We start from the raw sequence: 27,514 nt of genomic DNA, 5'->3' as shown, positions 1-27,514 counted from the left end.
TAAATCTCCCTTCCTGCAGATTAATACCATTACTACTTGTCCTGCCTTCAGTGGTCATGGAGAACAACTGATCACCTTCCTCTACAATAGCCGTTAACCTGTTTGATGACTGTTATCAGGTCCCCCCTCGGTCGTCTTTTCTCAAGACTAACCATGCCCAGTTTTTCTAACCTTTCCTCATAGATTAGCTTTTCTGAAGCTTTTATCATTTTTGTTGCTGTGTTTTGGATTTTCCAGTTTGTCCACATCTTTCCTGAATTGTGGCACCCAGGATTGGACACACTACTCCAGTTTTTGCAACAGTATCCCATTATTTACTTGTATTCAGTTTGTGATCCACTATAACTCTCAGGTCCTTCTCAACTGTAGTGCCACTTAGCCAATTATTTCCCACTTTGTTGTTGTGCATTTGATTTTTCCTTCCTAAGTGAAGTACGTTGCACTTGTCTTCGTTGAATTTCATTTTGTTGAATTCAGACCATCCTCCTCCCTCAGCTCCTAGGCAGAGGCATGACCAGGCAGTTCTGTGCACTGCCTCTTTCCTGAGTGCTGGCTCCACAGCTCCCACTGGCCAGGAACCGCGGCCAATGGGAGCTGCGGGGACGGTGCCTGCAGGTGCAGGCAGTGCACAAAGCCCCCTGGCTGGGCTTCCCCCTAGAAGCCAAGGGAGGTGGATGTAACTGCTTCCGGGGAGCCCCTCCGAGGTAAACGTCAACCAGAGCCCTCACCCACTCCTGCCCTCCACCCAAACTCCTGCTGCTGTTCGGAGTGGGGCGGGAATGGCCCAAGACTGCCCCAGCAGCAGCTGGTGCAGCTGGCCACTGCAGAAGTCACCAAGGTCATGGAATCCATGACCTCCATGACAAATTTGCAGCCTTATTGATAACTACTTTGAGTATGGTCTTTCATCCAATTGTGCACTTAGAATCATAGAATATCAGGGTTGGAAGGGACCTCAGGAGGTCATCTAGTCCAACCCCCTGCTCAAAGCAGGACCAATCCCCAATTAAATCATCCCAGCCAGGGCTTTGTCAAGCCTGACCTTAAAAACTTCTATGGAAGGTGATTCTACCACCTCCCTAGGTAATGCAGACCACATTTAATTTAGACCACATTTTCTTAGTTTGCTTATGAGAATGTCATATGGAACTGTCAAAAGACTTACTAAAATCAAGATATATCACATCTTTCCTCCTATTTAGTAGGACAATAACCCTGTCAAAGAATGAAGTTTGTTGATTTGGCATGATTTGTTCTTGACAAATCTATGCTGGCTATTCTTTATAACCCTGTTATCATCCAGGTACTTACAAACTGATTGATTAATAATTTGTTCCAGCATCTTTCACCTATCAATGTTAGGCTGAGTGGTCTAGAATTCCTCAGGTCCTCTTTGTTCCCTTTTTAAAGTTAGGTACTACATTGGCCCTTCTCCAATCCTATGGGACCTCACCCATCCTCCAGAAGATCTCAAGAAAATTGCAAATTGCGCAAAGATTGCTTCAGCTAGTTTAAGTACTCCAGGATGAATTTCGTCAGGCCCTGCCAACTTGAATACATCTAATTAGATAAATATTCTTTAACTTGTTCTTTTCTTATTTTGGCTTGTGTTCCTTCCCTCTTGTTGTCAATATTAATTTTGTTGAGTATTTAATGAATACTAAAGCAAAACAGGAATTAAACACATCAGCCTTGGTGATGTCATCAGTTATTAGCTTTCTTTCCCTGCTAAGTAGCGAACCTATGCTTTCCTTCATCTTTCTCTTGCTTCTAATATATCTAAAGAACATCATCTTATCGCCTTTTATATTCCTTGCTCAGTGTAACTGACTTTGTGCCTTAGTCTTTGTGATTTTGTCCCTACATGCCTGTGTTGTTCGTGTTTGTACTGCTCCCTACCAGTTTATCCATGTTTCCACTTTTTGTAGGATTCCTTTTTGATGTTCATGTCCTTAAAGAGCTCCTGATGGAGCCATATTGGCCTCTCACTATTCTTCCAGTCTTTCCTTCACTTGGGAATAGATGGCTATAATATTGTCTCCTTGAGAAACTGCCAGATTTCCTAAACTCCTCTGTCACTTAGATAAAGTTCCATGGGAAGAAAAATCTGTCAGTTCTGGGTTTGTTAAAGTCTACTTGTTTGAAGTGCAGTGTCCTTGTTCTGCTGCTCTTCCTCCTTTCTTTCCTTAGAATCTGTCATTTCTTGATCAGTTTATACCAAATTGCCTTCGACCCTCAGAATCCTTACCAATTCCTCCCCATTGGTTGGATTCAGATCTAAAATGGCTGTCCCCCAGTTACTTCCTCCACTTTCTGAAACACCAAGTTGTTCCGAGTATATTTCAAGAACTTGTGCTTTGCCATATTACTTTTCCAACAGATGTCTACGTAGTTATTCCCCTGTTACTATCCGGTCTTGTGTTTGATATTTCTGTTGTCTGTTCTAGAGATTCCTCATCCACTTCTTCTTCCTGGTGGTCTATATTTGACTCCTACTATGATGTCACACACATTTTCTCTCCCTTTTATCTTTACTCAGAAACTTTCAACTAGTCTGCCTCCCACCTCCTTATGGACCTCCTCATGTTTTGCCCTTCCTGTCCTTCCTGAACAAGCTGTACCCCTATATACCAATATTTCAGTCAGGAGATTTATCCCTTCAAGTTTCCGTGATGCCAATTAATCTGCCTTGATTACTATATTCTGAATATCTAGGCAAAGCTCTCTTTAAAGGTCATGTCACTCAGTAAGTTGAACAGCTGAGCCGGAATGATGTCTATCTTCTGTCTGCTGAGTACTGTATTCAGTCATATATGGGTGTGTGGTAGTGAGTTTTAAAAAATGGAAAAATTGAACTATTTACTTACAAAACTTGAATGAATAATGCAACTGACTCTTCGCATCCTGGACTCTGTATTTCAAAGGTGACAAATACTTTGGTTAACTCAGTTTTTGAGAAGAGTGGGGAAAACCTGTACTCAAGGGTGGGATTTTTTCAAAAGCGCTCAGCATTGACCAAACTCTGCTCCCAACTTTTATTATTGTCTTCCCTGGGAACAGAGTTGGGCCAACACTGAGCACTTTTGAAAATCTCCTGCTAAATGTTTTGGGCACCCTAGAGATGCTGTAGTGGAAAAATATTTAATATGTTAATTGAAAAATCTAAAAAGTTTAGTTTTTTAACACTAGAACTTATGATCTATACCTTTGTGACTTGAATTTATCTTGTTTACAAAGATTACATGAATCAATTTGAAAAGTACTATAAATCTCAGAAATATTATGGATAAGCTGTAAAAACTGAAGTAACTAATGAGAAATTGTGTATAAGACTTTTTCTGAATTGGCAGTAAAATTTCAGATGTTAACCCTGATGGCTCAATAACTAAATTGGATTGATTGTCTTGCTAATTTGATAGACTGCGATATGTAGTTTAGGAAAATAGGATTAAAAATTGTGTATAGTTTATCACAAAGACTTATAAAGCTGTCGACTAGCCTGACATGATTCACTTGCAAATTTAAGCGTGCCATTGTGTACAAACTGAATTTGGAAAATGCTAGGCATCAGAAATGGGAGACTACGGCCTTTGCAGGAACCATATTTCATTGTGTCGATTTGCAGCAGCTGGATTGGTGTATCCTGCAACAATGAATATATTCTGCAAACATAGCTCAGGGCTCTCCAGAAGTTCTGCCAAGAAGTGTATTTCTCTCATTATAGAGTCTTCATTGGTGACCCCTCTGAAGCTCCTGCAACAACCAATTTTTAATTATATTCTATTCTTTTATTGTATTTCCTGAAGTCCCCTCTAAACCTGGAAGATTCTTTTTCTCTTCCCAGTGGTTCTATGGTGATTCTCAATGATACTGCTTAATGTATGTATTATACATGGTGATAACTGCTAAAATGTTTCTTAACCCAAAATTTACAAGTGTCAGATGTAACATTCCCTGTTGCACTTAACATTCCATTTTTTATATAAAAAGACGCAATAGAAGTATCACCATAACTAATTTACTTCAAAAAGTTAAATACTTCTGTGACCTTAGCAACCGTCTACAGAATGTAATAGTTATCTCCTGAGTTGACTTTGACTTTGGTCTTTGAAACAAGAGGTATTTAATAGATATAACACACGCTTTGATTTTCAATGTTAGCTTTTAGTTTTTGTCATATTCTATTTTAAATATATAGAAAGAGACCTGTACTACGTAGGGCTTTACTAGAACAGTATTAATATGTTTCTTACCTAGTATAAACAACAGTAGGAGGCCACTCTTCAATAATTATGTCAGAATCATAAGGCTGAGGTGGCTGCTCCTGCAGTAGTTCAGGCAGGTAGTATGCGACTGTCACTGAACGTGTGATCTCTGAGTGAGATTCGTTAGTATGCACTAGAGTCACAATGGGTATAGTCATCCCCAAGTACAATCCTAAAGAAAAATACATGACCATCACTCTAGAGAATACAAAAGAGAACTTTTGCACTCAATATGTATGAAGTTTTAAAACTAATATTGAACATTCTTAAGCTAGGCGTAGATAAAGTACTGTAGAGTAGAAAAGTTTTTCATAGCAGAATGGAATTCAGTAGATTTAGAAAGTGGTGGCTTTAGGTGCTGTTGGCTGGAGGCAGCTAGTTGATATTAATCTTCCACTGTGCCTTGGACTTGCAGTACATACAATATATTAAAATGAAGTGTTCTGAGAGCTCTTCCCTGTCTAGATGTAGTTAGGTTTGGCAAAGCTAGGGCTTGTCTACACATGAAAGTTAATCAGAGTAATGTAGTGTGTGAATTTAAAGCGAATTAATTATTCCTGATTAACTCCATGAGTGGATGCTGCTGTTCTGCAATAAGAGTACCTTTGTCTGAAATAACTTAATCCACTTGGATTTGGAATAGGAGCATTCTTATTGCAGAATAGGGTCCTCCAGACATGGAGTTACACAGGAATAATTCCCTTATTCCACAAACTGCCTTAACCCTGAACACTTGTCTTTTTAGGTTTATTAATCTAACAGGTTTGTATATATATTTTTACACACACACACACACACACACACCCCCCCCCCATTATTTTGCATTTTAACGCAGCCAAATGCAGAGTTACACATCTAATAGTGCAGGCCATATCTACAGAAAGAGGGACTGTATCCTGGAAAGCAGTGACTATGAAAAAGATTTAGGGGTCATAGTGGACAGGCAACTCAGTGTGAGCTCCTAATATGATAACTGTGGCAAAAAGGACTAATGCAATCCTTGGATGGATAAAGAGGGGAATGGGAGTAGGGAGGTGATTTTTACCTCTGTATATGGGTATTGATGAGACTGATACTGGGATGCTTTGTCCATTTCTGGTGTTCACATTTTAGAAAGGAAGTTGAAAAACTGGAGGTGACTTGATTAGTGTATATGTACTTTTGGGGGGAAGAAAATTCTGTGTACTAAAGGGCTCTGTAATGTAGCAGAAAACGGCACACGAATCAATAAATGGAAGCTGAAGCCAGACAAATTTATATCGGAAATTAGGCACAAATTTTTAATAGGGAGGGTAATGATGATTGGAACAAATTTCCAAATCAAGACTGGATGCCTTCCAATACAAGGAAGATAGCTCGTGTTGGCTAACGCATGTTTGGCTCAATACAGCGGTACTTGGGTGAAATTTAGTGGCCTGTATTATACAAGAGATCAGATTAGAAATAGATGATCTAGTGGTCTTTTCTGGCCTTTAGCTGTGCAAACTGACTCTTACAATTTTTCATTAGTATTCTAACAGTTTAGAAATATTTGAACGACCAATATCCAGACAGCCTTTCAGGAAAAACTCATTTGTCTAGTGCTGATCGTGTACTCAGTGTAGTACAAAAATCACAAATCCCAGCCTCATCAGAATTTGAAAGGGAGAGGACCTGGTGGGAAATAAAAGCTGGAGATCACTCAATTATAAAACTTGTGCTTTTGAAATGTTTGTGCAAGGAGGCATTTCAGTTTGAGTATTTTTTGTTTTCATTTCCAATACAAAGAAGCTGTCACAGGGAGCTGTTTCTACTATAAAGGATTGTGTATTTGGTTGGTGCAAATCAAACTAGAATTGATGAGAGGTGCTGGAGCATAAATAGCAGAAGATGTTGTAATTCAAAACTAGCATCTGTAGTTACCTGAAGAGTTCTGCTCACAAATATATTTCATAAGCTTCATGAATCCCAGACATATGCTCTGTTCATACTGTTCTTCTTGCATTTTAATACAAGCCCATTTAGCTTTTCCATACTGACGTTTTTCGTAAAGCACTTCCCCAAACTGCAAACAAAAAATCGGACAATGAGTTAGTATCTTAATTTGATGTTAAGCTTTGGTATGGGTAATTTAAAGAACTTCTCAGTGTTTAAGATGACTAAGTCAGATCCTTTGCCTATTTTGAAAGGAAATAAGCTATCTGGTACATGGGCAGGAGAATGAAAAGAATGACGTGACTTATACTAAAATCTAGATGTTCCAATTAAAAAAATTATAAAGAATATTGCTTTTCAAGTCTTAAATATTTAGTTCACTTTTTTTGTAGCTAACACTAAGGTTATCTAATGGGGATTGTCTGCTGAGATATAGCTGCGTGCTAGCCACTTGCCTCAAAAGATAATTACACTGGTAAGTTGCAGGATTTTTTTAAGACTTAAAACTCTGGTAGTGGGGCCATCTACACATTTTGATATATTCATTTTTTTCCAAGTTTTCCATTAACTCTAATCAATATCAATGATTACCTTGACAAGGGCCATAATCAATGGTGCTGTAACTTGATCATAAAACAGATTTATGTGGAGGTTAGTGCAAGGTAATATAACTGAAACTGAAAAGGAGTACTTGTGGCACCTTAGAGACTAACCAATTTATTTGAGCATAAGCTTTCGTGAGCTGCAGCTCACTTCATCGGATGCATAAAGTGGAAAATACAGTGAGGAGATTTATATACACACAGACCATGAAAAAATGGGTGTTCATCATACACATTGTAAAGAGACTGATCACTTAAGATGAGCTATTACCAGCTCATTATTCAAAATGTTTTCTCTCCCCCCACCCCACTCTCCTGCTGGTAATAGCTCATCTTAAGTGATCAGTCTCTTTACAATGTGTATGATGAACACCCATTTTTTCATGGTCTGTGTGGATATAAATCTCCTCACTGTATTTTCCACTTTATGCATCCGATGAAGTGAGCTGCAGTTCACGAAAGCTTATGCTCAAATAAATTGGTTAGTCTCTAAGGTGCCACAAGTACTCCTTTTCTTTTTGCGAATACAGACTAACACGGCTGCTACTCTGAAACATAACTTAAACTGATTTAGCATTCAATGAGTTTGCAGTACTACTGTAAATTACCAGCTATGTTCAAAGAACATTGAGGTTTCAAAGTCAAGCACTCAAAGATAAAGAAATACCAGAATTAAAGTTGCCCATGCAGCCTTAATTCACTCCCTTACACCTATGCATTATGGTACAGTCTCTAATTACCTGATGACCTACTATTTTTTCCCCCAGAACTCCTGCCTCATTCAGTGCACAGGATGGACAGTACTCACTTAATGAGCAGCTATGCAGTATTTGTTTTATCCTCGTTGTTGAATGTGTGGCTTTACATCTTACTCGTTCCACACTATTCAAACCCAGCTCTAAAGACAGTATTAATTTCCTCCTGGACTTTTCTACAGAACTCATCGTTAAGTGTGTGCTTCATGAACCATAATTAATCAATCTTTGCAATGCTCCTGTGAGATGAAGGGATATTACTATGCCCATTTTACCAAAGGGGAGCTGAAGGCAGAGATACAGGTCAAAAGTATCCACTGGTTTTGGGTGCTTAATTTGAGAGGCCAACAACATGATCTTTTCAGCGTACCTAGCATTATATAACAATTCATATGTTCAAAGCACGGCTTCAGCTGACTGCAGTAGCAGCAGTGAGTGCTCAGCATTTATTCAGATCATAGCCATGTGTCTCAAGTTGGGCACCCAGAAAATGAGGAACACAATTAGTGAACACCCCTGAAAAGTTTGGGTTTAAGTGACTTGTCCAGCATTACATAAGAAAATGGGGGCAGAGGCAGAGATAGAATCTGATTCTCCAGGGCAGCATTCAGCTAACTGTGAGACCATCTTTCTCTCCCTGCAATCCCCTGCCTCATTCCTACACACCTTCTAATTTCTGCAAGAGGCAGGGGTCCTATCGGCAACAGCCTCCTGTGCTACACAGCCTTGATTCATACCCAGAGCACTTTCCATCACATCCACTGAATGAGGCACAGATCCTGTAGAGGAAAATAGTATGTAACTGTCACAGTTCCAGGATAACGGCACCTGTATTCCCCCTCCATGGTCTCTTCAGGAACCTGCTTAAAGATTTCCAGGTTCCAGGCATCACCTCTCCTGGGTGGGAACTGTCTGACTCCCTCCTGACAGAGGTTTTAAGGCTGCAGCACTACCTGATCTACACTGGTATCCCCAGCAAGCCAGTCTGCCTAAAAGACCAGTGTCTGCTCTGTTTTTTTCTGAGAACTATGACTAATGTATTGCCAGCAGTTAGAAGTGACCACACAGCTCTTGAACAGCGCTTTTTGTTCATAAGGTTAAAAGCATTATAGAGAGAACTTATAAAATAAAGTACTTTCCTATATGTATACCAAAAGTTCACTAGAGGTTACCCATTAGTCTCTGCCCCATTAAACAGAAAGTTCTGTTTGTTGGAACAGGAAAAAGAGCCTCAAGTCAGTTAAAACTCAGGCAGTTTATTCTAAAGTACTTTCTCTGTCTCTTGATCTCTGGAGAATCCAGTCTCAATTAGTATATGTGAGTCTTCTCAGGAAGGAGTACTGGGGGAGGGGGCCTTAATCACCACCCACTGCTTTTGATTCCTGGAGAAGGAGCTGTAGTAGCCCTCCCCCCTTGAGGAGGTTATTAAATCGCACCTTCTCTCTCTAATATCCTGGGACCAACACCACTACAACAACACTGATTTCCTAGGCTTTTAAAAAAGCAATTGAGGAAAAAAATTCCCTCATATGGCATCATAGTGACACCAACTTGGTTTATCAGTAGGTGTGGAAACTTTAGATCCTTTGCCACTTGCAGTAAAGAAGTAACTGAGAGAGGATACCTGTACTACTGCTATGTGGACTTTCACTAGAGGGGGATGAGATGCACATTTGCTGGTGGGTTTCACAGTTGCTGATAGCAGAGGAATAGTGAGGCTCAGGAATCTTGGGTTAGATTCCAGCTTCTGGGTGGGAGTATGCTCTACAGAGCACAGATTCTTTTGCTCATTTTCTTCCAACCTGGACCCCTTCTGCTTGGCCATGCTATTATTTGTAATGACTAGTAAATGGCACATGCAATTGGTGAAAAATCCAGAGTCTGAAATCTGTTTGCAATGAATGTTTGTTGTAGTTCCAATAACTAATACTGTCTATTTGTAAACAGGTGAAATTAATTGAATTAGCTATAGATAGATAATCCAACTCTTCTGGCTTCACCTTTTTGCTTTTAAATATCTGATGAGAATTTTTTCACTCACTTTTGGTAACAGCCTTTGTGTACTGATAAAACAATGGATCTGATAAACAGAGAAGTTAACCCTACCACTTGATTAGCCAGCTTAGTGATACATTTTGAGAGTGGAAGTGGAAAACTAGAAATGAATTTCAAATAGTCTGAAGGAGTGGAAATGTTATCTTGGAGGCATTTTAAAGATAATTTCTACATGTGTATTCCTGAAATCTGCAAAGCAGAACTAGACTGTAGCTAGCCCAGGCTCTGAGTAGAGAGAAGGTATTCTGTTCTCTGGATCAGAGGAAGCATGGATTGTACAAAATGGCAAATTCACAAATCAAAAGTATGCTCAAGGACAGTCTTTTTTTGGACTCTTACTGTTGAAGTTAACATATCTAAGTATTTAGCTTGCATTAAGCTTTCAGTAGCTATTATGCGGTGTTCATACAAATCTCATACTCTGTTTCTCACTTTAACTTTTTCTGTTTAATTTGGACTTAATCTAATTGCTTGGGGAAACACTGACTTTATTTTTTAAAATTATATTTGAAAATAACATCTCTTGCATACCTGGCAAGACACGCATTCTGGATTTTCATTGGGAAAGGAAAACGTATTCAAAATTTTGAACTTTCCTTTTACAAGGTAAATAAAGGGAAAATATCCTTTAAACTCTTAATTTAAGTACACATTCAGTTACTGATTTGGGATGTTCAAATACTGAAGTGTTTTTGGGTCACCTAACTTTCATTCTAGGCATACTGATTTCAATCACTTGTGTGTACTGTTCTCCCTTTCTTCAATTATGGACTGTTAAGACATTAGGGCCAGGTTTGTATCAGTCTTGAACACGTATACAATTAAATTGCTTATCAAAGTGTACTAATTTCAAATACCAGAATAAATACTTTGCAGGAAAAGAATTACCTTTTCTTTGCGGTGTACCAGTGTAAATGGGATACTTTCCCTCTCCTGATGTTGATTATTTCTGGTCAGTTGCTGGATTGGCTCTGCCATGTCTGCAATGACATATGTTTTTAATTCTAGAATTGAAACTACAGAAATAAGGAGTAAGCACATATGGTTTTATTTTGGCCCACTTTGCTTTTGTGTTTTTGTTAAAAATGAGCCTGACTTACCTCAGTGTAGAAAGACATAGTCAGTTGACTCTTACCTTTGCACCTCTAAAATTATAGAAATTTGAGACTCTATTTATTCATATCACAAAGTAGCATATTGTCTGAGCCCTACTATACTCCTTGTTGCTTGTTGACACTCCCACTGCTCCAGTAGAAAACCCCAACATGTACAGCTGTTCAGGAAACAATACCTAGATAAGAGCATAGTCCAGTGGTTCTCAACATGCCCAATCAGTATACAACTGTGGCCCACGTGACATCCTCGAAGGTATATGGGTTTTATATATGTGGGCTGCATCCACAGTGTGTGTGTGTGTGTGTTTTAGGGCTGACAAGTGATTAAAAAAATGAATCACAATTAATCGCATGATTAAAAAAATAAACACAATCACACTGTTTAACAATAATAGAATACCATTTTAAAAATGAAGTGAGCTGTAGCTCACGAAAGCTTATGCTCAAATAAATTGGTTAGTCGCTAAGGTGCCACAAGTACTCCTTTTCTTTTTGCGAATACAGACTAACACGGCTGTTACTCTGAAACCTGTCACTTAAAAATAGTTTTGGATGTTTTATACATTTTCAAATATATTGATTATAATTACAACACAGAATACAAAGTGGACCGTGCTCAATTTATATTTTTGATTACAAATATTTACACTGTAAAAAACCCAAGAGAAATAATATTTTTCAGTTCACTTAATATAAGTACTGTAGTGCAGTCTCTTTATCATGAAAGTTGAACTTACAAGTGTAGAATTATGTCCAAAAAAATTAATTGCACTCAAAAATAAAACAGTGTAAAACTTTAGAGCTTACAAATCCAGTCAATTGTACTTCTTGTTCAGCCAATCACTCAGACAAACAAGTTAGTTTACATTTGCAGGAGATAATTGCTGCCCGCTTCTCATTCACAATGTCACCTGCAAGTGAGAACAGTCGTTCACATGACACTATTGTAGCTGGTGTCACAAGATATTTCCATGCCAGATGCGCTAAATGTTCTTATGTGCCTTCATGCTTCAACTACCATTCCAGAGGACATGCATCCATGCTGATGACGGGTTCTGCTTGATAACAATCCAAAGCAGCGTGGACCGACGCATGTTTGTTTTCATCATCTGAGTCAGATGCCACCAGCAGAAGGTTGATTTTCTTTTTTGGTGGTTCAGGTTCTGTAGTTTCCGCATCCGAGTGTTGATCTTTCAAGACTTCTGAAAGCATGCTCCACACCTCATCCCTCTCAGATTTTGGAAGGCACTTCAGATTCTTAAACCTTGGGTCAAGTGCTGTAGCTATCTTTAGAAATCTGAGATTGGTAACTTCTTTGTGTCTTGTCAAATCTACAGCGAAAGTGTTTGTAAAACAAACAATGTGCTCATTCATCATCTGAGACTACTATAACATGAAATATATGGCAGAATGCGGGTAAAACAGAGCCAGAGAGATACAATTGTCCCCCAGGAGTTCATTCACAAATTTAATTAACACTTTTTTTTTAAGAAGTGTCATCAGCATGGAATCATGTCCTCTGGAATGGTGCCCGAATACTTAGTATATGTGGCACACACATACCTTGCAATGCTGGCTACAAAAGTGCCATGTGAGAACACCTGTTCTCACTTTCAGGTGACATTGTAAATAAGAATCGGGCAGCATTTTCTCCTGTAAATGTAAACAAACTTGTTTGTCTTAGCGACTGGCTGAACAAGAAGTAGGACTGAGTGGACTTGTAGGCTCCAAAGTTGCACACTGTTTTGTGTTGGAGTGCAGTTATGTAACAGCCGCCCACCCGGACATTTGTAAGTTGTACTTTTCCAATAAAAAGATTGCATTACAGTACTTGTATGAGATGAATTGAAAAATACTATTTTTTATCATTTTTACAGTGCAAATACTTATCAAATAATATGAAGTGAGCAATGTACACTTTGTATTCTGTGTTGTAACTGAAATCAATATATTTGAAAAGGTAGAAAAAGATCCAAAAATATTTAATACATTTAAATTGGTATTCTGTTGTTTAACAGTGCGATTAATTGTGATTAAATTTTTTTAGTTAATCGTATGACGTGTGTGTGTGGATGCTTCCCACATAACGCATAGAGAGCTGCATTTGCGGTCCACAATGGTAAATAGGTTGAGAACCACTGGTTTAGTCATTGTGACCCACAGTATCTCGGTCACCTCCAGTTACTTTCATTCTATCTATGGAAATTAATCTACACTTGCACAAAATGCAGCAGCCTGTTTCTCCTACCAGGAGAAATAAATGAGAGCACATAACTCTGGTAGTCCATTGGCTCTCCGTTCAATATTGAATCAAATTCAAGGTCCTGGTCCTAACCTCTGAAGCCCTCAGTGGGCTATAGCGTAGCTATCTTAAGCCTGGTCTACACTGGGGAGGTGGGAGGATCGATCTAAGTTACGCAACTTCAGGTACGTGAATAACATAGCTGAAGTCGACATACTTAGATCTACTTACCGCGATGTCTTCACTGCGGTAGGTCGACTGCTGACGCTCCCCCCTTCGACTCCGCCAACGATTCTTGCTCCGGTGGAGTACTGGAGTCGACAGGAGAGTGCTCGGCGGTCAATTTATCGTGTCTTCACTAGACGCGATAAATCAACCCCTGCTGGATCGATCACGCAGGAGGTAAGTGTAGACATGCCCTAAAACACTATCTTTCCCTGGGATCCACTATTAGCTGCAAGCAGCAGGGATTATGTGACTGATGAAGCATATGATGAAGCTGACGGGCAGGACACTTCAGCTCAGGGTATGTGACAAACTTTGTAACCATAGAAATTGGACAAGTCACTGTCTGGCTGTCTTCAGAGAATGGTGCAATATCTGCCTCCTTACACAAGCCTTCCCTAATAACAAGGAGTTCAAAGTAGGAGAGTATTTAAAAAACAACAACAAAGCCCTGAAGCAAAACAAGGGATTTCAGTCAAGGAACTGATCGGGAGTTCGTGCATGCAACTTATACAGAATTAAGTATGACATTAATATGGTATCTAAATACCACAGACAGGCACGACAGCTTACTTGAAAAGAAGTTTGCTTTGTCACGTTAACTTAAAAACTACTGAGATTTCTTACATGGGGGAATCATCGAGTTAAGCTAAGAAGGAATAAAATGGCCAAACTTATGACACATGCCAGCTTTACGTTTGGCTGAAGATCGTGTCCTTTGAAAGCTTATTTTAAACAGCCACAGGTCCATAATTCAATATTTAAATAACATGGGGAATTTTTCTGCATGCTACTTTAAAACCTGTGATGTAGAAGGCTTTTTATATTGCAATTGTTTCCATCTATTGCATAATATTTTATACATATTTGTCAAATATCAATGATGTAATGAGATACATAACCTACTTTTGATAAGGGATTTTACTTTAACTTTAAAGGTGCAGAAGATATTTAAAATGACAAAATGAATTGGTCAACTTTTGTAATAGTAAATATTGACTTTCTAGCAAAATGAAGCTGTAATGTACAAAAGCTTGAATCAGGACAAAATAGGTTTCATAACTTCAGATTTGTAAATTTTTCACATCCTGCTGCAGAAAGAATTCACAGTGGATTAATATTTTAAGATTAGTCATAATGCCATAACATAAGACGCTGGCAAGTCTAAAATCAAAAAGCTACCAGTTTTGTTTGGGCTAAAAGGCACACTTGCATTTTGCACACTACTTTGCTCTGTTTGTAAGCAAAGAGGGTGTTGCATATAAAAAAATGAGCCTCTTAAGTGTCATGTGTGTTGCTTGTGATCACAGTCCTGGCACCCACGCGGCTGAATTAAGGTGGCACAGGGCCCCTAGGAAATGCCAGAATTAACGTCTGAGTGCTTGACTTTGCAACCTAATAGTCTTTTAATATGTTTTTGTATGTAATTTCCTAGCTCTTTTTTAAAAAAGCAAACTGAATAACAAGAAGTGCCCTCTTGTGGTATTATAGGGACACCAACATCGGTCCTCTGCAAGTTTGGAACCTTTTAGATCCACTGCATAGACCTCTGCCACTTGAGCTAATGGAATAACTGATAGCAGTTGTAGGTTGTCATCTTGTATGTGGGTCAGCACTGGAGGGGGTGGAGAGACACTTTGTGTGTGAGTTTCAAAGATAGTTGCTAACAGCAGAGGAATGGTGAGACTCTGCAGGGGAGTGTGTTCTAGTGGGTACAGACCCTTCTGTCCTGTCCCACTCGCGTCTTTGCTCCACCCCAAATTCCTTGTTCCAATCTCCTTCTTGCTTACCCAGCTTCATGCCAGACCCATTCTCTTTGCCCAGCCAGTCCTCGTGTCCCTTTCCAGGTTCCTCATCCAACTTCTCTGCTCTCCCATGCCCACTCCCCCAGATTCCAGTCCTAGTTTCCCTCCATTGGACTCCTTATCCAATCTCAGTCTTTCCCCCGACCTCTTCCCCTCCCTGGTTCCTTGTCAGTTTCTCTGTTTAGCCAGTCCCTGTTCTCCCTGAACACCGAGCCCCTTGTCAGATCTGTCTCCCTTCCCCTGCACCCCCATTTCTTCCCCCACTGATTTTGTTCTAAGCTCCTCGTCATGCCAGTCCCTGCTTCTTGTCCAATCTCAGTGTTTGTGCCCCAAAGCCTACTCGCTCCCATCCCCCTAGTCTCCTTGCTCAGTGAGTCCCAGGTTCTCTCCTCCCCCACTCCCATACTCACCAGACTTCTTGTCCCCGTTCCCAGCTACTTTCCTTTCCCCAGGTCTGGGTTTTGTCTTCTCTGCATTTGAATCAGACAGCTTTCTTCTCCATGCTGCTTGGATGCCAGCAGGAGGGTCATTGAGACCACAAGAGAGAGAAGCTCCCTGCTCTGAGTCCCAATGCCCAGCCCCATCCCAGCCTGGAGCAGCCAGGTCTGTCTTTGCCCCTGTTACAGTGGGCTGCACCATGATCACTCATTCTGTGAGGATGGCTTATGTGCAGTATGGTAACATGTTGGAGCTGTTATGGGATGACACATGCTCAGTTGCTCTGTGGGGATTCACACGTGCAGTCTGGCCAGTACAGTGGTAGGATATCTGAGAAGCTTGAGCATGCTCAGTAAGGACAGAATCTTCAGCAATTTTAGCTGTTCGCTAATAAGTCTCTACTAAGAATGTCCAAACTGTGGTTTTTCTAAGGCTTGTAGGTAGGGCTGGTTGGAAAATAAGAATTCCATTTCACACAAAATATTTGTGGTTTCAAAGTTTTTTGTTCTGCACTGGAGAAAGTTAGCTTCATCTAAAGTTGTCTTGCCAAAGAAATAGCTCCTGTCAGCCCAGGCCCCTTTCCTGGCTCAACCTCTGTTCATGGAGGGAGAAGACGAATATAGTGGAGGTGACCATTTCCTGAAAGTCACCTGCCTTTAGCCATCTCATCATCCTCCCCAGATAAAGCAGTTAATCCTAAATCCACTGCTTCTATGGACAAGCTAAAGGTCTTCTAGCACCTGTTAAAGAGAATAGTGGAGATGCTGGATATTTTGCTGTGGAAAATCATCCAAGAGAATCAACATAAGCTTCTGGATATCCTGCAGCCTTCCTCCTTGGGGCAAGTGGCCATGCCCATTAATGCTGGACTGCTTGAATCAGCCTAATTGATTGGGCATAGGCTTGTCTTAGTCACAGCAACATCGAAAACTCTCAACAGGAGACATCAGGTGTTAGCTAAAGTGTTTGAATATTTCTGTGAAAACCTATTGGTACTCTTGTATTACAGGTGGCTCATGCGAAGCCAAAGCAGGAGAGCCAGCCAAAGCAGGAGGGCCAACCAAAGCCTTGCTCTCAAGAGAAAGACCTGAAGAAATCAGACCTCTTTGGGAGGAAAGTGTATTCCCAAGTGTGATGTTGTCTAATTAAAATATGACCATGTAGATCATTATTGCTACCACTGTTATATGTTTGCAGCAAATCTTGTACAAAGTGTGTCAAATTAGGTGTCAATAGAAAAGTTATGTGCTGAATATGATTGTGGTATTTGTATGGAGGTATCATTTTTGTATTTGAAGTTAGGAGTATTAGCTCTATACCTGGATTTCAAATGTTTGCTCCTGGGTAGCCACCCACAAGGTATTTAGCCTGCACATCTTGAAGGGACTGTTCAAGTTAAAATGGCTCATTAAGGAACACTTAACTCACAATGTACCATGGGAGATGCCAGTCTACACTTAATGGACTTTCCTACGAATGTTCCATCTGGAGTATTGGTAATGGCTTCTGCTGTGACTAAGCGAAATCATGCATGGACATGTGACTTGCCCATGTGACCCCAAACACCATCTTGCTACCTGTAATTTTCCACAGAGAGAACAGTGGGTTTCCCTTCACTTGAGAGAACTTGATGGATCTGATGGACTTTCCTGAGGACGTTTCAGCCAGACTACGGGTAATGGCTGCTATAACTCATCGAAGAATGCAAGGGCATGTGACTAGATCATGTGGTACTGAACTCCATCTTGTATGCCTGTACTCTTCCACAAACTGTGCTGAGTGCTTTGCTTGGAACAATGAGTTTCCCTCCACCTAGGAGAAGCTATAAAAGGCCCTGGAAACGTCTCCATTTGGCTGCTTTCCTGCTCTAGCCTCTGGACTTATACTAAGCATTCTAACCAGGGGACTGAGGACCTTCCAATGATTTGGAAGCAACCAGAGCTTTGACTTAAGCCAGCAGTTTACTCCATCACTGCTACAAGCCTGATCCAAGAGCTTTTCATTTATTGTATGTATTTGATTCCTTTAACCAATTTTAATTATTTTCTGCCTGTCTTTTTATAAATAAATCTTTAGATTTTAAATACTAAAGGATTGGCAACAGTATGGTTATTGGGTAAGATCTGAGTTATATATTGACCTGGGTGTGTGGTTGGCCCTTTGAGATCAGGAGAACCTTTTGTTTAATTAAACTGATTTTAAAGAACCACTCATCTTTAAGTCTAGTTCTGGGTGTTGAATCCAGGACTGGAATATCTAAGGAGGCTGCATTTCTGACTTCTTGTTAGCCAGTGTGGTAAGACACAAGTTTACATTTGTTGCTGGTTTGGTATATCTCATGGAAGAATAACCACCAGTTTTGGGGTGTGTCTGCCCTTTTTTCCAGCAGCTTGTCCTGAATTTGGTTTTCTCAGTTATGACCCACGAAGGCGTGGTGACACCAAGTAAGACTTTAGTTGGGAGTGGTGAATGTGGATCAAGTGCTGCTCTCCACATATAACTTTCCTTTATGGGACAGACTCTAGAAAGGACAGCTTGAGGAACTGGAAAGCTTTCAGCCCAAACAGTGCTCCAAGTGGCTCTTGATGCATCAGATGCAGCCACCAGGTCAATGGCCAGTGCCAGGATGATGAGGTCTTTGTAGTATTAAGCATTGGAAGTGAAACTGGAAGTCTACGTCATCATGGAGGACCTCCCATTCAAAGACAGTGAGCTCTTTAACAGTGATATGGATGAGGCTCTCCACATCCTAAAAGACTCAAGAACTACTTTGAGATCTTTAGGCTTGTGCATCTCATCCCCAAAAAGGAAGCACCTGAGACAATAGCAACCATATGCCAGACGACAGTCACTGTCTGCACTAACAGTCCTCCGAGCCTGGAGGAAGAGGCAGTGATTTCACCATGTTCTTTCTTGCTGCCCCACATTCCAGGGCTCCTGACATAAACCAGTTTTGACACGTACATTGAGAGTCCGGCCAGACTGTCTGCAGATCCTCCTTCTGTTCCTATTTTTGGCAACCACCTGTCCCACTTGCCACTAGGTCCTAATCCCAAAGAAAAAAGGGGGGCTGAAGACCTATCCTCAGTCTTCACCATCTCAACACCTTTGTCTGTTGCTTCAAATTCCATATTGTGACTCTTGCCTCTGTAATCCCCTCCCTGGATCCTATGGACTGGCTTGCTAGCTCTCAACCTTCAAAATGCCTACCTTCACATCTAATACATCCTGCTCACAGAAGATAACTGAGGTTCCTGATATGTATGTCTCTGTCAGTAGAATCCTACCCTTTGGTTTCTCTACAGTCCTGCATGTACTCCCCATGTCCTAGCCGAGGCGTGTCTGAGAAGACAAGGAGTCCAAGTGTATTCCTACTTCAGTGACTGGCTGGTACAGGGAAAATCCTTCCAGCAAGTGACAGACTTATTTCAAAGGACACTAAGCCTCTTTGACGTGCTGGGACTCAGGGTAGACAAGGAAAAATCCATACTGACCCTGATTGAGGCAGGTTGGGTTATAATAATTCCAGCAAAGTCCAGACAGCTTTGGTACTCAAGCCTTGTGAACCTTTTAGAATGACATATCATCTCCTTATCAGATCTGGTCTTACAGAATAATGGCTGGATCCTGCCTCTGATAGCCTGGATGCTGGCTGGCTAACATCTACAGAAAGGATCCGCTCTGCTGCATTTCAAGCCATCTTGCTCCAAAACAGGAAACTCTTACCCAGACTGACAGAGCCAAATGGAAGAGGGTTTCTGTCTGGGCAATGCAGCATCAGCTCTTGCTTGGTAGCAGCCCCGATTTCAGCTATACTGAACTACTTACTTTCTCTAAAACAATAAAACCTGACCCTTAGTTTGATATGAGTACACTTGGCAGAGACATTGGTGAATCATCTTCCTGCACAAGGCTGTACCATTTTCTAGCACCCGACAAGGTTCTTCATTGGGTGCTCACATGCTTTCCCCACTGGTCTGGCAGTGGGAACCCCCTCCTGCCTTGGTCCTCAAATTGGTGATGACCGGACTGATGGGTCCACCCTTTGAACCATTGGCTACCAGGTCTCTATATCACATGTTGAGGAAGACAGCCTCTTTGGTGCCATCACATCAGCTAGGTGAATTGGAGAGATTCAGGCCTTCGTGATGGGGTCCCCCCGACATTCTTTCACAAGAACATTGTCACTCTCAGATCTCACCTTAAGTTTCTGCGTAAGGTGGTTTCCAACTTCTGCATCAGTCTTTTCACATTCCCTGAACTGCCTTCCACTCCAGGTAAAATGAGACTTCACATGCTGGATAATCCTGAGCATTGTCATTTTATTTAGATGTGACCATGCCATTCAGGTGTACATCTAGACTGTGTGTGGCATTTGTGGAATGGGCTAAGGAGCAACCTATGCCATCAGAGATTCAAAGCAGGTCTCTGATTGTGTTATGACAAGATATGCTAAGAAAGATCTACCTAGACAGATGAAAGCTCATTCACGGCTCAAGCACCTTTGGTGACCTACTTGGGTAATATCCCCATATCAGAGAGATGAAGGGCATGGAGTTCAGTCCATACCATTACCACTCATCATTCCCTGGTGCAAGCTACAAAGTTGGATACTAGTTTTGGTAGTGAAGATTCTACAATTATTCTTCAGGTAAGCCTCTGCTCACCCTAGCTCCGGGCAACCATTTTAGTCACAGAGTAGAATGTGTGGACAAATCCCTGAAAGAAGAGAGAACAGTTACTTACAGTAACTGTGGCTCTTTAAGATGTGTTGTCCACACAGATTTTACAAAGCACCCTCCATCACCACTCATAGGACTCCTGCTCCTAGAGGATTTTATTGGGTTGCAGCCACCCCACCCTTCATGTCCTTGACGGTAGGCACCTAGTGTGGCCTTAGCAGACATTGATGTTCAAAAGAATCCAATCTCACCCGCATGGACACTGAGTGGAATGTGTGTGGAAAAATCCATCTCTAAGAACTACAGTTACTGGAAGGTAAGTAACTATTTGTTAGTAGGACTGAGTTTCATCTTGTACACCACAACTGTAGATGTCTGTTGGGTGGAAAAATTAGTTACATTTTTAGATCTTTACAGTAGTTCTCTTTATATTATTTTTTATCCAAGAACATGCATGCTTTATGCTATTTGTGTGACTTGAATGTCATCTTCTAATGAAGAGAACTCTGTTATTGAAAATGTTAATATTGGTTAACTTTGATCTCTGGTTTAAACCTTAAGTTTTTTGCTTAGTAATTAAAACATCAGATCCTGCTTTAATATCATCGGAGGCTGACTTACAATTTGATATGCAGTATAGTTGTAGCTGTGTTGGTCCCAGGATATTAAAAGATATTACCTCACCCAACTTGTTTCTCTATTGGACCAAATTCTGTTGGGAGGAGAGACGCTTACGTGCTATAGAGTTCTTCTTCGGGTCTGGGAAAGGTACTCCATGTCACAGCTAAATACAAGTTCAAACAGATAGTTTAATACACGTAGTTAGCTCATGTTCTAAGGGACCATTTGAAATCAGACCTTTCAGTCCTCATCCTCAAAGGAAATCTGACCAACACTTTCAAAAGACAAGCCTGGGAGCTGAAATTCATAACTTTGCTAGACCCTAAAAATCATGATCTAAAAAGACACTGGATTTATGTCTTATTACAACCCACTAACCCCCCTTTTTGTGCTATGACTGTAGGAAATGTTAACAGGCCACTTCACCTTGAGTAGTCCCTTAGAGTAGGTGCTAATTACTATCTGTTCAGTTGTGACACTCTGGGTTTGTCTACACTACCACTTCCCTGCAACTTGCATCGCTCAGGGGTGTGAATAATCCACACCCCTGAGCGATGTAAATTACACTGACCTAAGCGCCAATGTAGATAGTTTCTCCAGCTGACATAGCTACTGCCTGTCACAGGGGTGGAGTAAATAAGTCAATGGGAGAGCTCTCTCCTGTCAGTTTAGAGCAGGGGTTCTCAAACTGGGTGTCGTGATCCTTCAGGGGGGTCGCAGGGTAGTTACATGGGGGTCACAAGCTGTCAGCTTTGTGGGGCTCACAGCCCCAAGTCCCCATTAAATTACATTACCTCCCCATTTTTAATTTATAAGGGGGGGGGGGAATATCACACTCAGAGACTTGCTATGTGAGAGGGCTCACCAATACAAAAAGTTTGAAAAGCACTGGTTTAGAGCTTCTTCACCAGATATGCTACAGCGGTGCAGCTGCATTAGCCCTCGGAGTACCTTTCCCAGATCTAAAGAAGAGTTCTGTATAAGCTCAAAAGCTTGTCTCTCACCAATGGAAGTTGGTCCAATAAAATATATAACATGACACAAATTGAGAGTTGATAGAAAAAATTTTGTACGAAAGCAAATTAATTCAAGCTAAATCACTGAATAACATTCTTGTCTATGTTTCAGAGTAACAGCCGTGTTAGTCTGTATTCGCAAAAAGAAAAGGAGGACTTGTGGCACCTTAGAGACTAACCAATTTATTAGAGCATAAGCTTTCGTGAGCTACAGCTCACTTCTTCAGATGCATATCGTGGAAACTGCAGCAGGCTTTATATATACACAGAGAATATGAAACAATACCTATTCCCACCCCACTGTCCTGCTGGTAATAGCTTATCTAAAGTGATTTCCAGCACAAATCCAGGTTTTCTCACCCTCCACCCCCCCACACAAATTCACTCTCCTGCTGGTGATAGCCCATCCAAAGTGATAACTCTTTACACAATGTGCATGACAATTAAGCTGGGCTATTTCCTGCATAAATCCAGGTTCTCACATCCCCCCCACCCCCATACACACACAAACTCACTCTCCTGCTGGTAATAGCTCATCCAAACTGACCACTCTTCAAGTTAAAATCCAAGTTAAACCAGAACATCTGGGGGGGGGGGGTAGGAAAAAACAAGAGGAAACAGGCTACCTTGCATAATGACTTAGCCACTCCAAGTCTCTATTTAAGCCTAAATTAATAGTATCCAATTTGCAAATGAATTCCAATTCAGCAGTTTCTCGCTGGAGTCTGGATTTGAAGTTTTTTTGTTTTAAGATAGCGACCTTCATGTCTGTGATCGCGTGACCAGAGAGATTGAAGTGTTCTCCGACTGGTTTATGAATGTTATAATTCTTGACATCTGATTTGTGTCCATTTATTCTTTTACGTAGAGACTGTCCAGTTTGACCAATGTACATGGCAGAGGGGCATTGCTGGCACATGATGGCATATATCACATTGGTGGATGTGCAGGTGAACGAGCCTCTGATAGTGTGGCTGATGTTATTAGGCCCTGTGATGGTGTCCCCTGAATAGATATGTGGGCACAGTTGGCAACGGGCTTTGTTGCAAGGATAAGTTCCTGGGTTAGTGGTTCTGTTGTGTGGTATGTGGTTGTTGGTGAGTATTTGCTTCAGGTTGCGGGGCTGTCTGTAGGCAAGGACTGGCCTGTCTCCCAAGATTTGTGAGAGTGTTGGGTCATCCTTTAGGATAGGTTGTAGATCCTTAATAATGCGTTGGAGGGGTTTTAGTTGGGGGCTGAAGGTGACGGCTAGTGGCGTTCTGTTATTTTCTTTGTTAGGCCTGTCCTGTAGTAGGTAACTTCTGGGAACTCTTCTGGCTCTATCAATCTGTTTCTTTACTTCTGCAGGTGGGTATTGTAGTTGTAAGAAAGCTTGACAGAGATCTTGTAGGTGTTTGTCTCTGTCTGAGGGGTTGGAGCAAATGCGGTTGTATCGCAGAGCTTGGCTGTAGACGATGGATCGTGTGGTGTGGTCAGGGTGAAAGCTGGAGGCATGCAGGTAGGAATAGCGGTCAGTAGGTTTCCGGTATAGGGTGGTGTTTATGTGACCATTGTTTATTAGCACTGTAGTGTCCAGGAAGTGGATCTCTTCTGTGGACTGGACCAGGCTGAGGTTGGTGGTGGGATGGAAATTGTTGAAATCATGGTGGAATTCCTCAAGGGCTTCTTTTCCATGGGTCCAGATGATGAAGATGTCATCAATATAGCGCAAGTAGAGTAGGGGCTTTAGGGGACGAGAGCTGAGGAAGCGTTGTTCTAAATCAGCCATAAAAACCAACATTCCACACAAAGATGGACTACAAGCCGTCAAGAACACTATCCCCGATAATGTCACGGCTAACCTGGTGGCTGAACTTTGTGACTTTGTCCTTACCCATAACTACTTCACATTTGGGGACAATGTATACCTTCAGATCAGCGGCACTGCTATGGGTACCCGCATGGGCCCACAGTATGCCAACATTTTTATGGCTGATTTAGAACAACGCTTCCTCAGCTCTCGTCTGGACTTGGAGTGGCTAAGTCATTATGCAAGGTAGCCTGTTTCCTCTTGTTTTTTCCTACCCCCCCCCCCCAGATGTTCTGGTTTAACTTGGATTTTAACTTGAAGAGTGGTCAGTTTGGATGAGCTATTACCAGCAGGAGAGTGAGTTTGTGTGTGTATGGGGGTGGGGGGGATGTGAGAACCTGGATTTATGCAGGAAATAGCCCAGCTTAATTGTCATGCACATTGTGTAAAGAGTTATCACTTTGGATGGGCTATCACCAGCAGGAGAGTGAATTTGTGTGGGGGGGTGGAGGGTGAGAAAACCTGGATTTGTGCTGGAAATCACTTTAGATAAGCTATTACCAGCAGGACAGTGGGGTGGGAATAGGTATTGTTTCATATTCTCTGTGTATATATAAAGCCTGCTGCAGTTTCCACGATATGCATCTGAAGAAGTGAGCTGTAGCTCACGAAAGCTTATGCTCTAATAAATTGGTTAGTCTCTAAGGTGCCACAAGTCCTCCTTTTCTTTATTCTTGTCTATGCTGCTTATAGTAATAGGATTTTTTACCTTTATCTCAGGAGAGTAGTTGGAATAAGGTTTTTGATATATTGAAGTATCTCCGTAGCATAAGGTATTCTTTATAAGCTCTATTTCACCCCTTCTGGTGACCTTTTTAAAAAAAATTCCATTAGAGGAAATTTTTCATGTTTAGCCTGAAGGTAAGTCTTTGGAATGTCAGCCAAACAACTTGTATTATGGAACTGTGAAGTAAAATACATATTACTCAATTCAAACTGCTTTTAAATTTGAACATTTGTTATGGATTTATACGTAAAAACGAGTATAGCATATATATATTTTTAAAATAGTGCCCACAAGTGTGATAGGTACTTGAGCCATATGGTACATGTCCTTTAAAGCTTAACATTCAGACATGACATAAGATGTGAAATAACTTTGGGAGGGGACAGGCTGAAGAAGGATGAATTGCAGCACTATGTGTACATCTTGAGGGTTCAATTATTTAAATATTAAAATGGTAATTAGGATTGACACTATATGTGAGTGTTATAGAAGAAGCAAGTCTTTTTGGTGGGATTTCAGTTGGAAGAGGGTAGGACTGGTCTGATATATTTGACGGGACTTGGTTTAGAAGTCAGTTAATATGAAGATTTGGTAACCTCTAATTGTGGTGGGTCTTACTAGCATATACATTCACCAGATACTGAATGTCCTACCAGGCACCTGATCTAAATTCATCAGACCTACTGTAGGCTTCACTTGAGAAAAGAGAGGAGGATTCTACTTGGCAGTCACTAACCTAAGCAGGTATATGGCATACACAATGCCTTTTATATTATGATGGCATTAAATATCTTGGCTAATAACTTTAAAATTCAGCAACTGGATGCTTCAAGCAAGTAGGATAGGCTTGGTTTTGCCATTTTTTTAAAGATTTGTAAGGAGTCTCTTAAGTTGGAATAAAGTAATCTGAAATACCTGCAGTTATAGGTTTCCTGCTTCTGATGATAGTGAAGGAGCTATGTTTATAACTAAAGGAAAACTTTTGTATTTGTTATATTGAGGCGTTTGCCATTGCCATGGTTCAGTGGGTAGGCATTGGTTTGACTATCGGGCCTGCTGTTGCGACAGGAATAGAGTATCAGTCACTTTCTACAAACACTAAAAATAAAAAGAAAAGGAGTACTTGTGGCACCTTAGAGACTAACAGATTTATTTGAGCATAAACTTTCGTGAGCTATAGCTCACTTCATTGGATGGATCAAGGATGGTGACAAAGATGTTTACAAAAAACAAAACCAAAGAAAATTCCCAAACTCTGTTTTAGAGATGAGCTGTCCACATTTTTTACTTAGTGTATGTCCTGCACTACAAACAAGTCAGGTTCCTAGGACCTGAAAAATTACTCCAAACAATTTTTTAAAAAAATTCCACAATTACTTTGAACAAAGTTTTAGCTGTGACTTTGTTTATCCATATTCTGATCCACTTATCTCATATGCACACTGCTCTGTTCTTGATGGTTCAGGCCACATGTCTCAGAATTGGAAGTGTAACTTCCCAAAAACACCTGAAACTAGAGGTCTAATTTACATTCCCTTAACTATAGTCAAAAGGCGATATTTGTTACATGATAGCTAATACCAAACAAACTTTAATATGAGCTCTCCCTATCCACACCCTTATATTAAAATATTACTGTGGGAAATTTCATGATGGTAGTGACTAAAATTTTTGATACATGTGACACTAAATACAAATTAGAAGGTGTAAAAGTTGGCTTGTAAACCAGATATTTAGCAGCAGCCTCGCAGAAGTCACTGTTTCAAAAATATTGGTGCAAGCTCTTTGATCAATTATAATAGAACCACAATCTAAACAGCTCACTCCCTGCCCGTTTCCTGTAGTCACAGGCATATATCCGCTTTCTTCCAAGAGTAAACTTTCACCCCTACCAGCCTTATAACTGTACACACATTATTTTCAGTTTCACCAGTCTGGAAGCCAATTCTGTTAGAGTCATAGTGATAACAAAAAGAAAAGGAGGACTTGTGGCACCTTAGAGACTAACCAATTTATTTGAGCATAAGCTTTCTTGAGAGTGAGCTGTAGCTCAAGAAAGCTTATGCTCAAATAAATTGGTTAGTCTCTAAGGTGCCACAAGTCCTCCTTTTCTTTTTGCAGATACTGACTAACACGGCTGCTACTCTGAAACCTGTCACGGTGATAACACATATTGTAATCTCTTCCCTGCTCCTCCTTGGAAGGATCATTGCTCCTCTTCCCTTTCTTTTTCAATCTCACTATACAGACACAGCATTTGAAAAAACTGCATAGTCCATAAAACAAAAGTAAAATTTGTTAATGGTAGGACAGTATTGTAAGATTCCCAAAAGAATTGGAATATCACGTTTCTAATAAGTATGCTCCTTCCTTCCAAGTTCCTTCTGTGTAATCTTGCTAAATCCTAAACTGTTTTTATTGTTAAGAGGTTTAACCCAGCTTCACACTGTTTCATCACTTACAGGCACATTCGTTTACTGCATAAATTAAATACACTTGTACAGAGGCTCAAATTTAAATTTGAATTTTGGGATGGCCTTTAAATGACCTTAAAAAGGGTGCAAGAGCACTAACCACCTCAAATGTCACCCGGAGTTGTTGTGGGAGCCTTGGATCCTGGCTCCCGTTTTACGCATCTATGGTGGCAGACTGAAAAAGTGGCCGAGGATGGAGATGAAGAGGAGAAGTGGGGCTGCCCCACAAAATACACAACCCTTTTAATCGTGCGCTGCCTCTTCTCCATGCTCGCCATTTCGTCTGGTCTCTCTAGCCCTCGGTCGGCTACAGCCACCCCCCCTCTGACTCTGGGACCTGGGGCCGCCGGTGCGGAGCCCGGGGGACACTCCTGCGCTGCCGTGCGGCGAGCGGGCTGCGGCGAGCGGGCGGGTCCTTACCCCTGGGCACGTCCACCTGGTGCCCCCTGCCCACGCTCTGCCAGTAGCTGAGCAGGCGCTCCTGCTCGGCGGCGGCCGCCTCCTCCTCCGCCCGGGAGCAGCTGCTGCTGTGATCAGCCGCGTCGGGGCTCTGCTCCTCGGCCATGCTGTCCAGCTCCTCCAGCGTGATCGCCCCCGGGGCGCCGGGCTCCCCGGCCGCGCCGCTCATGCGGCAGCTGACCGCTTCCTGCTGCATGGCGGGGGAGGCGCTGGCCCCGGCGCGCCCGGGCCGAGGGCGAGGTGCTGCTCCGCGCCCCGCGGCAGGGCGAG

The 27,514-nt window shown here is 41.3% G+C and overlaps 2 protein-coding genes across 13 annotated transcripts in view; one reads left to right on the top strand and one right to left on the bottom strand.

Annotated features, from left to right (window-relative positions):
* Nucleotides 1-27,514, top strand: part of FANCM (FA complementation group M) — a 147,954-nt gene that overhangs the window by 12,055 nt on the left and 108,385 nt on the right. The window lies entirely within an intron of this gene.
* LOC140913563 (heme-binding protein 2-like) lies at nucleotides 618-27,514 on the bottom strand. Its single transcript, XM_073350256.1, has 5 exons — nucleotides 27,206-27,514; nucleotides 10,480-10,571; nucleotides 6,168-6,309; nucleotides 4,254-4,437; nucleotides 618-3,753 (listed from the first exon to the last, which is right to left on the bottom strand). Exons 1-5 carry the CDS (start codon nucleotides 27,438-27,440, stop codon nucleotides 3,582-3,584), a joined length of 825 nt encoding a protein of 274 aa, XP_073206357.1. The 5' UTR covers nucleotides 27,441-27,514; the 3' UTR covers nucleotides 618-3,581.

The sequence above is a fragment of the Lepidochelys kempii genome, chromosome 6 (assembly GCF_965140265.1).
Source record: "Lepidochelys kempii isolate rLepKem1 chromosome 6, rLepKem1.hap2, whole genome shotgun sequence".
NCBI lineage: Eukaryota > Metazoa > Chordata > Testudines > Cheloniidae > Lepidochelys > Lepidochelys kempii.
This window is presented reverse-complemented; position numbering and strand designations above follow the sequence as displayed.